This window comes from Gopherus evgoodei, chromosome 1 (genome assembly GCF_007399415.2).
Source record: "Gopherus evgoodei ecotype Sinaloan lineage chromosome 1, rGopEvg1_v1.p, whole genome shotgun sequence".
Classification (NCBI taxonomy): domain Eukaryota; kingdom Metazoa; phylum Chordata; order Testudines; family Testudinidae; genus Gopherus; species Gopherus evgoodei.
In genome coordinates this window covers 282,336,205-282,348,377 of record NC_044322.1, presented here as the reverse complement: position 1 = coordinate 282,348,377, position 12,173 = coordinate 282,336,205, and the positions used below count along the sequence as shown (strand labels likewise).

The window sequence follows — 12,173 nt, the reverse complement described above, 5'->3', positions numbered from 1 at the left end:
GACCAAAGAGGGAGAACACAGATTTAGTTACCCTGAACTGTGACAGGGGGAATCTCAGCTTTTAGACCTATTCTCCCCTCTCATCCACTCTGACTGGAAATAGCTTGAATGTGATTACTTTTAGGGCACGCTGCGAGGCCCATCTCTTAGCCAGGGCTGCTGGGGAAGCAGAGGCAAGATAGGATCTGATGTTTATATTGGGTTTGATTTTACAGTGGCTGATTATTTTTTGTTTGTGGGATGTGGAGTACCTTCTAATTTTACTTCCAATTGATTTTATTTTTAAAAATTTGAAAAATGTATCTAGATGCTGTTTTGAATCTATTGTTATAAATTGAAATAAAATAAAATAAAACAAAATATTGGCCTGAACATGAGAGTGAGAGTCAGAAATTCCTGATTTCTTATCCTAATTCTGGCACTTACTATTTGTCTTTAGGCAAATCACATAATTCTGCTGTATCTTCTTTCTTTATCGGTAACTTAGGGACAGTAATGTTCCCTACTCTACAGAGATATTTTGAGCATTCATTAGTTACTATTTGGATAGCAGGATAGAGAGCTAAGTATTTTTATTTATTTGTCCCTATGGTGAAGATAGTTCCTTTGCTTGATTTGCCACATGATGTTGCATGTTTTAGGATGCCATCACAATTATTCTTGAAGCATCAAAAGCTTCATTTTACTCAAAGACAGAAACAGAGCTTTTAAAAGCCACAAGGATCTTCTTTTTCAGGGATGGAACCATAGTGGGCAGATGCCAAGTGGCAAACATGTTTAATTAGCAGTTTGCCACATTACATGCCCTGTTTCCATTCACATAATTACTATCAATGATTGCATTCTCCCCCCATCACCAGTAGCCTGGGGATTCTATATCAGAGGGAATGGGAGAGTTAAAACATAGTCTGGCCTGCTTGATCTCCAAAGCATTTTCTGATTTCCCTTCCAACTGATCATGCTGCAAACTCAAGTGCTCCATTTATCCAAAGAATGTGGGGAGCAGCTGGGCATATTTCTCTACATCTCTGCTAATGTGCCTTGACCCTGAGTTGGAAACTGTAGCCAGGGGGGAAGAATAGCGGGATGTAGCGAGGGGGCGTGGCCTCCCTCCTTGACAGATGGGGAAAGGGCTACGACCGCCCCCTGGTGGGCAGAGCTGGGACACCCGCCACTGCCCTGCTGGAGGGCAGAGGGGCAGGACAGGAACTGGAAATATAAAAGGCAGGCCCTCCAGCTCAGTTGGAGGAGAGCTGCCAGAGGAGCAGGGCGTCTCCCCGTCACTGCTGGAGCTCGGACCCAATGGAGGTTGCTACAGCACTAGAGACCCAGAGTGACTGCTGGAGCTGCCAGACACTGGGGACACTAAGGAGCTGTTGGGGCTCCCACTAGCCATTTACCCCAGTGAGACAAATGATGCCCCTGGAACCCAGGTACTCCCCTGAAGGGAATGTAGGAAGGAGCCCAGGAAAGCCGAATAGAGTTTGGCTGTGTTACTGACTGCAAGCCGACCAGCCTGTTGCGGCCAGATTTCCATGTTGACCCAGTGGTGGATCACTAAGCCACTGTTAGGGCCCTGGGCTGGAACATAGTGGAGTCAGGTGGGCCTGTGTCCCTTTACCCCTGCCATCCAACCCCTGAGGTGGTGGCAGCCTCCCCAACATTAGACGAAGAGACCTGCATTGGTCTGTCACCTGCCTGAGCTAGGACGCCAGATGGTTTTGCTGCTTGTTCCGCCAGACAGCTGGTCTCACTAGACTGCTGCGTTGCTCTGCCTGATTGCAGACCAGAGCTATTAACCATTTGCAGCTTTGCCTGGACCGAGACCTCCCGGCCTATAGACTCTCTGCTGTTCAGCTTGACTGCAGGCCAGAGCCATTAACTGTCGGCGAATTTCCCCCTGAACAGAGTTGCTCCAGAAGCATTGTAGCGAGGGGGCGTGGTCTCCCTCCCTGATGGACGGGGAGAGAGCTGTGACCGTCTTATAGGGGAAAATGCTCCCCTTTGGTGAATATGGCTCCTCTCGGTCGGGGTTGCAAGGCCTAGCTGTTGGAGATTAGGGAACTGCCCTTGTCCTCAGGGTAGCAAGGCCTAGAGGTCAGAGCCTATGAGGCTGCCTTTGTCCTCAGGATAGTAGGGCCTAGCATCTAGAGTCTATGAGGGGTAGGGGGACCCAGGCCTACCTTACCCAACCGGGTTCTGACCCAGGGCCTGTGAACCAGGAGTCCTGGCTTCAGGCTTAGGTCCCTCGCTCAACAAATGCATTCCCTGGCCCGCTTCATACCCTTGATCCCAAATCCTGTAGTTCCTCCTGGGGTGGCAGCTTTCCAACTCCCTCATCCTCCATGGTCGAGTGGGGTCCCGTGATGGACTCAGTGTGCTTGGCCTCCTCAGGCTGGGGCTCTCGCAGCTCCCTTGCAGGAGCTTGTAGCTTGCATCACCTCTGGTCAGCCCAGACTGACCCAAGCTGCTTTCTTGTATGTACTCCCTCCACCAGGAACATGCACAGTAGGGATGAGAGGGCGTGACCTCCTGGGCCAAAGCAAGTGGTTAACTCTTGTGGGGCCAATGCGAGGTTGATACATCCTGTCACAGAGACATTAGTCTTGGGTCAGTTAGTTCAATCTCAATTGCCATTCAGTCTTAGGCCTCTCTGCTAAGACTGCCTGAAGGGTACAGGTTGTAATGAATTTTGTGACATGGATACTTGTTCACAAGGACCTGCACTGAGACAATCAACTCATTTTCTAATAGACTACTGAACATCCATAATATTAAGCAACTTTTTGTCCCCTCCAACCTGTGGTGGACTTGACCTAGCAACCTAAAGGCTCTGTGCCATTACCAGATCTTTCACATTCTGCCTTAACCAAGCTAATCCTAGAGGAAAGACAATGTCCTGGGTGAATTTAGACCAAGACACACACCGTGCTATGTGTCTTCTCTGCCTTTTTTCATTGCGTATTATAAAGAATGCAAATTGTTGCTGTTTGTCTGGTGGGCAGTGCAGAAATGGAGGGAGGACTCTAATTTCTGGCATGCTAACATATGAAGAGGTTTCACAGCACCTTCCACGGAGCTGTTTGTGTGGGAATGTATGTGTAGGAAAGGAGCCTTCACAGAGGAAACAGAACTTTTCTTGTTAGTCCGAAAGCAAAAGAGTTTTAGATTGAAACAGAGACATTTGTATTATATTGTGGGGCAAATCCTGTAACAGAAAAAATCATGTGAACAATAAAACATGTTTGCAAGAAGTTGAAGAGGAATCAGCTTCATTTTAAATCTTCAATTTAACACTCAGTAAGCACCCTTGAAAGTGTTTAGTTAGGCATCCACCTAGTAGCAGAGGAATGAGGTAGAGCCATGCGGGAGTATGTCAAGGGAGGCGCGATCTGTGTGGCTTTTTTTCTTTTTAAGAGCTCTGGGTGTCTGGGGCTCATGCAGAAGGGCCGTGCACACCCAGTAAGCGGAGATAAAGCCCTGCCACCTGAGCTTGGGCTCTCCTTCCCCACAGCCCCCAATCCCTCACCTGGAGGCGGCGGGGCTCCGGCTGTCAGCCCCAGGGCAGCAGCACAGAAGTAAGGGTGCCAATGGGGCACTAAGTCTGCCATGAAAATGGCAGACTTAGTGCCCCATTGACGAATATCCCTTTTCACATTGCCACCCTGACTTCTGTGCAGCTGCAGTGCTGCCTTCAGAGCTGGGTGGCAGTATATGTGCTTGGGCCGGGGGTTGGGGGTGGTCACAAACAACTCAGATACAAAGAAGGGGGAGTACAGATCAAATACTAAACTAGAGGCTTGATCCAAAGGCCACTGAAGTCAGTGGGAGTTTTCCCATAGACTTTTATGATCTTGGATCAGGCCCTAGATAAAATATTAAGCCATTTTGCCAAAATGATTCTATTATTCTATTGTTTGGATGTTATGATGTAAAGCTTGTTGAAGCTGACAGGGAGACTGCCATCAGCACCAGAGAACTTTGGATCAGACCCTAAGTGTAAGTCACTTATACTTCCTTTTATTGGTTTTTCTGCATCAAATCTCAGTCAGTATTCATTTCCTTCTTCAGGTGCCATATCCGCCCTCACTATTTCGACATCTCTGCCCCTTCCACTCAGTTTGTCCTTTCAATAGACTCATTACCCTGGTAATTAAACATCTCTATGTCCTGATTAAATCATTCTCAGTTACTTCAGTTACATTGTATTGTTCATTAAATCCTGATATTTGCAGTTTTGCAATCTTGTTTTTAATACTCCGTCTGTTTTTATAGAAACAGGGAAGTTAATTAATGTCTCTTTTGTTTCTTTCCTTTTCTTTCCTCACCACAATGTAGTAGTTTCCACTCATAGCTGATAAAAAAAATAGAAAGAACCACTCAGCTATTATAATTATTAATATTTCTGAGAGAGAAAAGAGGCCCACACAATTGCCTGAGGCTATCTCATCTCTATTTCTCATGAGAGCAGAAAGGAAAAAAATAACATTTTTGGTTGCTTCCTCTTTTAACAATCTTTCCTCTAGTGAGTCACATCCACGATCCTCATGTTTCAGTTAGGGTTTATTATAACACAGGTATTCAACTGTTAAATGTAGAGTTATTACATATTACATAGAGTTTTTTCCTCTGTGGCTTGCATTCAGTGGCAGACTTTTAAAACAACATTTGTTACAGTCACATATAGAACAGGTTCTATCAGAACCCCTTTATTCACACACACTGAGGTGAACAGAGCGAAGTTACTTCTGCTATAAGCAAATTGCAATATTAGCAAAGCTTTATCACTGCCTCAAACTGAAAACCTAGTCATGCATCCATACTCATCTCCCTCTCCCTCCTGTTCTTATTGGCCATTGCTAGTAGTAAATTTCAGGCAGTAAATCTGTGGCCTACTAGCTGGATGACCCCACTCTGTGCATAGTCTGGTAAACAAGCTGGCTTCCAGCCACAGCTGATTATGAGCTATGTCAGCCTTCTCATACAGGTTTGGGTCCAACCAATATGACAATGGACCACTTTGTGTATGTCTGAAACCATACACGTTCTCTTCCCCCCTTCACCTCCCTGCACAGTGATTTTTCTCTCCCATGGAGAAATGTTTGGATTCTGATGGATGTAGATTTCCATAGGAAATGTTCCTTGTGATTTGCTGTGCTCATCAATAGCAACAGCTGGTGCTTATGTGTATTTTAAAAATTTTAAGAAACAGCAATGCATATCATGGCTGCTTGCTGAATAAGTGACCTTCTCAAACCTTTATCTTCTCAAACCTTTACCTTGCAACTTCATTTTCTAGGAATCCTACTTATATCAAACAAATGCATATTTTAAGGTGCATACTTTCTTCTAATCTTCAGTGGTAAATCAGTAAATACATTTGCACAAATGTAGAAGGAAAAAATACATATTTGAAAATATACAGGGGCATGTCAGTGATCCTTCAAACACTATGAATTAATTAGATCTACGTGATTCTTTATTTAACTCCGCCAAACAAACGTTTTGATTGGAAAAATAGTTTAAATAGGCGGATAGCTTGAAAAGCCTAGTGTAGTGTGTCTAACTCGATATACAATGTTTGCTACTGTGAAGCCCATCTCATTCTCCATAGATTTTAATAACATTTGTATTCTTGCAGGCACTGAATGTCTTCTTTGAAAAAATCCCAGAAGATGAGTGTGCAGATACCTGTCTTGATATCGAAGCTAATGTTCTGGATTGCGATACCATAGAGCAAGCCAAAGAGAAGATCTTTCAAGCATTTCTAAACAAAAATGGCTCCCTTTATGGTCTTCAGCTCAGAGAAATTGGTCTTGGTAAGAGAGTGCCATTGTGTGTTATTTCCATTATCCTCTTCGTTTGCTGCTGTTTCTGTGAAGATTCCTACTTCGTAGATTCTATCACTGACTTTGGCTACTGTTAGTTAATGCTACTTTGTCATAATAAATTCTGGGGGAATTCATACAGCTAGTAAGGCTGTAACCCTGTGCTTGCCCGTAAGGTTTAATTCTTACAAGTTAATATGTTAAAACTACAACTGCCTTTATGTGCATTAAGATTTTAACAAACATTAGCTAACATGTTAAAAATACCCCTTTTCCCCTTAGTATAAACATAGCAACAATGACAGGGCACACTTGTGCAGCAGAACAGCATTAATTCTGGTGCATAGGGTATTGCAATAACAAAAATATTCCAAACTGCATTCAAAAGTAGGCTCTTTCTTTCCCCGGGACATTACTGTTTTCCTTTACTACCCTGAGCAGGCAGCCACTAAGAGAACTCAAATGACTGTATAAGACTGCCAAGGGGATGAGGAGTGAGATCGTTACAAAGGCAGATGGCAAACAACATGCCCTTAAGACCATTGAATCTTGATCTGAAATGGCTATATAAACTGTACAAAAATAAACTCATCCAGTTCATCCAAATATCCAGTTTTAGAAACAATTCCATAAAATGTTCATGCAGCATCCATATGGGCTTGATTTAGTTGAAAGCACCTGTCTCGGTTGTGGCTGAAGTAGGATAAGATGAGACACTTCCAAGAGCCTCATCCTCCAGATAGCCTTACGTGTACAGAGGGTTTCTACAGGCAGGGCATGCAAATCATGCTTCTGGAAACTAGCACATGGACAGTGATTAGTAGAACTCAGATTGGGACCATTAGTCCAAAAATAATAAAATTAAAATGCTGTATTTTGCTTTATGGGACCAGGTTTAGTGTGTAATTGTTTTTTCAATATCATTGTTTTACAGAACTTCAGTCTGGTGCACAGCAAAAAGAACTGTTAGATATAGATGGTTCCTCTGTAATTCTGGAAGATGGGATAACAAAGCTAAACACCATAGGTCACTATGAGGTAGGAACAAAAATAGTGCAATTAAATTAGGAACCTATTTCTCCCAACCCCAAAGTACTGCCTGCCCAGAAATATCTTGATTGATTAGAAGTCTGAACATTCACCAAGGTGGAGAAAGCTCTGTAGGCTGAACATCTGATGCATACACCTCGACATTTTTTTTATCTCATACACTATTTGTGGAATGGTCTTAGTGTTGAGTCACATGCTATTTCATGTTACTTGTGGAGAGATTTGTTTGTTAGGAAATCACCCAGAGTTAGATAGCTCTGGTATGCTGTACTTGGTAGTGCAGTCCAGTGAATAGTAATAATTAAAGTGTCTGAGGTTCAACGTGCAAAATCAGAGGCACCCAAAAATACCGATCACTTTTGAAAATTTTTGCATTGCCCAACTTTTTTGCTTTTCAATTTTAAACCAAGTGACCCTAACATTGCATTTATATAGAGCTTTAGCTTTTAATTTCTTAGGGCTTTATTGGCTTTTTCTTACTAGAAAAAAATAATAAAAAGAAGCTCACTTCCCGGAAGTTTGTGCTCCTTTCACTACACTACTCCTGGATGACACGTCAGGGCATACACACTCAATGGAGGCACTGCTGTGCTTTTTACAAGATCTCCACCACTTTCTCGTAAATGCAGCCAAGAGCCTTGACAAAGAGACCACGACAAGAGGTTACTTGCTTGCTCCCCAAGCAAGTAGAGATGGGAAGCAGCTTACACATTCTGTTCTACAGTCATAGACTTTAAATTTCCCTGGCTTCAGAGTCACCAGTGAATTCTAGGGGCACAAAGCTGAAGAAATTTGAATTGGACGTGAGATCCAGTGATCACTCATTCAAAAAACAGTTTTCTGCGGAGGATGAGAGTCCTGGAGGCTGGACGAGAGGCAGAGGCACAGGCAAGGGCAGATGCTGCCTCTTCAGCTGTTCTGAAATGCACATGCCCCATGCTGCACAGAAATGAGTATCTCCCCCCAAAGCTGTGCATCTCCCAAATTAATAACATTTTAACTGCCTATGGAAATGATTAGGACACGAACAAGCAATTGAAGGACAGGACAGAAAAGAAGGGCCTCGTTGTTCATATATTGTGGAGGAAGAAATGGCGGATTTGGTCACAATGACAATAGAAAAGAGAAACTTTTAGTCATTAGGTGCTAGGGGCTAGCTTTTGTCACAGAGACATGATGCACTGTAGGCGTAGTGCAAAGCTGCACTGTACCCGGGGCATCAGTTTCTATAGGGAACCACAATTCTGTCCCTGTTCCTCTCACCCTGGTTGGTAGCTGGTGTATATCAGCATTAATCTTCCCTCTGTGCTGGCAAGAGTGTGAAGGGCTAGAATCAAGGCTTTGCTTAGTCCTTGCACCTCCACTCAAGGGAGGTAGGAAACAAGTGCCTAGTCCTATGTACCCAGATCCATGGTACAGGTAGCCCACGCAGAGATGTAAGAGGGACTCTCTCTCTCTCTCTCTCTCTCTCTCTCTCTCGTGTGAGTGTGTGGTCCAAATCAGAGTCTAACCCTAACGAATTTGCCCATCTTTTGAGTGGTCTAAAAGTACCATATGCTGAAACATTCCTGCAGCTCTGGATGAGCTGCAAAATACTGCATTATCAAATGAAACTTTTTCTTTATAAATATAAAATATTCCTTGTCTGCCTCCCAGGAGCAAGTGTAAGGGCAAGATTTCTTTGGCACAAGATGCAGCTTTCTACAAAGTATCTTAATGCTCATGCTGGTTCCCAGCAGTGGGCTGGCTGCCAAGGTTTTAAAAGACATTTAAATTATTTTGGCAGAGATCCCTTCGTAGGATTGGCCAGTTGTTTTTGTAATTATAAAGCAGAGTGTGCTAGCTCTTGGCAAAACACAGGTTTCGACAACTGACTACACTCAACACTACACAGGATTAGCATTAGATCCATTCTTTGACAGTAACAGTATGACTCACCAGTTTCTTTTTAAGGGAAGATTTACTGCCTTAGCAGTGGAGTTTATTCATGGAGGGAGGATGAGGATTTTTCCTAGAAGTCTCAGGCCACCTACCTAGGTACCTTAAGCCTAGAAAACTGAAGTGCAGAAATCTACAATACACACGTTTGATCTTCAACGCTTTGGAAATTGAAGCCTGGAAATAACTATTAGAAACTTGAGTCCTGGTCATCTGCATCCCCTCAAAATGCAGATCTCACCCTCCCTTGCAAAAAGTGATAGAAGGCATCATATGCCTCCACAGCACCATCTCCACATGGGAAGGGATTGGGTGGCAGGCCAGGCTGGGGGGGGGGGTCACACATCATCCTTTTACCAATCCTGGAGGGAATCCATAGAAATAGGAATGTGAATGGAGTGCACAAAACAGTGCCTGGGAATGATTAATGAAACCTAAGGAGATATATGCAGAGCGTAAATAAACCAGAAAAATCTGGCAAGGAGGAAAGCCTTAAGCAGCTGATTTTTCAGAGGTGCTGAATTTCTATAACTTCAGTTAATGTCTGTGGCAGCTGCAGCTGCTCAACGTCTCTGAAAATAAGGCTTTATAGCCCAGATCCTCAAAGGTAATGAAATCAATAAGAGTTAGGTGCCAAAATACCTTTGAGGATCTGGGTCGAAACGCTTAGTGAGAATCATGTGTACTATGTTGAGAATGGATAGTGCTGGCATAACTCACATTTTGTATGATTTGAGATTTATCATGGGGATGAGGACATGAAATCTAGGGCTTCATTAATTATGGACACATATATTTCAGTAAGAGATACTTGTTTTTGCTTTCAGATTTCAGATGGAGCAACTATAAAAGTCTTTAAAAAGAAAACTAATTTCACATCAGGTAACAAAGGAACTGAGAATTAGTTTATTTTTATGTGAAGACTGTAATAAAGTTGTAGAGATTTGCATTCATAGTAGTTTGTATCTCATAGATACAATGTCAAAAACATGACATTGAATTGTAACTGAGAACAGGGACAACCATTTTAATCTTGTTCTGAGCCTGTGACGGGCAACACCTCCACAGGGTGTTGGGAGGAAGAGGTTAAAAAAAAAAAAAAAGGAAGACCCATAGAAAACATACAGTCTTAGGTAATGGAATGCATAAAGACGCAGAGACTGAGTGGCAAGCTGATAAGACAAAGAAGCATAAACATCACAGATGTTGGCTAATGAGAATATAAACTATGCACAGGAAACTTATGAACAATTGTATGAACTATAGTAATAAGCAGTTAAAGACAGAACTTCAAGTCAGCTCCATTATTCACTTTGTAAACCTAGAACTTTTGACTCAGCTTTTTCAATAACACACCAGTAACTACAAGATACACGTTAGGTGTCAGGCACCACTGTGTTGTGGTCTAAGATTGTTGAGGGTTGAAGTTGCTCTCTCCCATTCCAGAGGCATCAGGATCATCCATTTCTGGCTTCTTTTCTGTAAACACATCCTTCCCCCTTCGTATGCTGTCCCAGGCAGAAGCTGGCCTCCATCTCCCTTCCAGGATTTGTCTATATTACAAAATTGTAATCATGATTAAAATTTTGGAGTTATAATGCCTCCTATGCCTCTCCTTTGCACCAAGAGAGAGGTAATTTGCTGCTGGCCTAAACCAACCACAAATTATGCTAGTCGTGTTCCGGCTCAGTTTGCTGGCCAGAGAATGGATGGGCAGTTGGAATCATGTCTCTGCCCTCTCCCTGCCCACCTATGTAGAAGGAGCAAGTGAAGCACAGGACCTGTGAACGCTGACCCAAGGTCTTGTAGCCTGCCTAGGAATGTACAGTGAGGTTCTTGCTCCCTTGCATGGGCACATAGCCCAACTCACAGTCTAGTCCAAAATAAAGATGCCCATTGCTGTGTGCATTTAACTAACACCAGTTCATGCTCTTTCTCCTTTTTCCTATTGCCTAGATGTGGAATACTCTAACAAACACTGTCATTTGGTGAGTTAAAGAAACCAACCATTTTATTGTTCACTTATTTAACGTTGAACAATTATATCAGGATAACATCTATCCTCCCCGTCCTGTAGATTTTACCTGACTCTCAAGAACCACAGGGAGCATTGCATAAAGGAAAGCAAAAATTTGAAGTGAAAGAAATGTATCTGACAAAGCTGCTGTCTACCAAGGTAATAGTTCAGGATTCATTTTGGGGTAGGTTGGGCGGCATGTTTGACTTAGCAGAAATTGGAGTGGAAATAAGGCAAACTTGATGTATGTGTATGACACAATGTTAAACTGTAAAATCACTACTAGCTACAGATTTTTATCATTCACAAAAATAAATGTATCTTACAGATTGGCAAAGTGGCGCCCTAAGATAGCCATCTAGTGATGCATTCTCCCCTCTCAGCACAATTGTTATCTCCTTGCCTTTTTAGTTATTGGGGGTGATGGGGTTCCTGCTTTTACACGCAAAGGAGAGGTTAGTGTTTATAAACATTCTGTGTGAAACCTCACCCTGTTGGAGTCAATGTGAGTTTTACTGTTGCCTTCCATAGACCCAGGATTTCACCTTCTGGATGAATAGACTATGGTCTAAATGTTCCAGAATGATGAGAGACTTTCGGTGCCCAACCTAAGATACTCTGAGAGGGCCTGCTTTTCAGAAAATGCTGAGCACCCTCTAGTCTTTTTGAAAATACAAGTTACTGTTGAAAATGTAGGTCATAATTTGTATAAATCAAGGATCTGATTCTCATTGTGCACAATTTTAGAAACAATCCCCACCATCACTACCAAAATAAAAAATACCCTCGCTAAAGTAGAGTGAGTTATTTCTAATGAATCCAACAGAATATAAATGTAAAAGCCCTTAGCAACAGCATACCATTAAAAAAAATATTACCAATTCCCTTACTGGGTAAAATTCTGTGTTATTCAGGGGGTCAGACTAGATGATCCTTAAGGCCCTCGTGGCCTTAAATCTAGCAATCTATAATTATTAAGGTTATGGAAGCACTCAGAATATACCAGGGTGCTTTCCAAAGAGACTGAAGACCAAGATCCACAAAAATTAATCCTGCCTCTGCAATTCCCCCAGTTCCCTAGTAACATCCAGTGCTAGCAAACTGACCTAAAATCTGGCTGCTGTGGAAAGGATCAGTTTAGAGGCTGAGAAACAACAAATCAGAAATAGTCTTTTAAATTTCTTTAAAGTAAATTAATCATCTACTACTTTATAATAGTGTGCTGCAGCCAGTGTCAGCATTAGAATGAGACAGTGCTTTGAAAATATCACACTAAAACCCTATCTATATGTGCCATGGACCACAGGAAATGTTATTGTGTTGGGCCACTTTAGATAAGC

The 12,173-nt window shown here is 42.6% G+C and overlaps 1 protein-coding gene across 1 annotated transcript in view; it reads left to right on the top strand.

The window, feature by feature from the left end:
* PLXNC1 (plexin C1) overlaps positions 1-12,173 on the top strand; it is a 98,902-nt gene that overhangs the window by 75,671 nt on the left and 11,058 nt on the right. Inside the window, exons 22-26 of the mRNA XM_030548544.1 lie at positions 5,642-5,819; positions 6,763-6,866; positions 9,644-9,698; positions 10,773-10,804; positions 10,894-10,992. Coding sequence (XP_030404404.1) covers positions 5,642-5,819; positions 6,763-6,866; positions 9,644-9,698; positions 10,773-10,804; positions 10,894-10,992 — 468 coding nt within the window. The remainder of the gene's footprint in view (positions 1-5,641; positions 5,820-6,762; positions 6,867-9,643; positions 9,699-10,772; positions 10,805-10,893; positions 10,993-12,173) is intronic.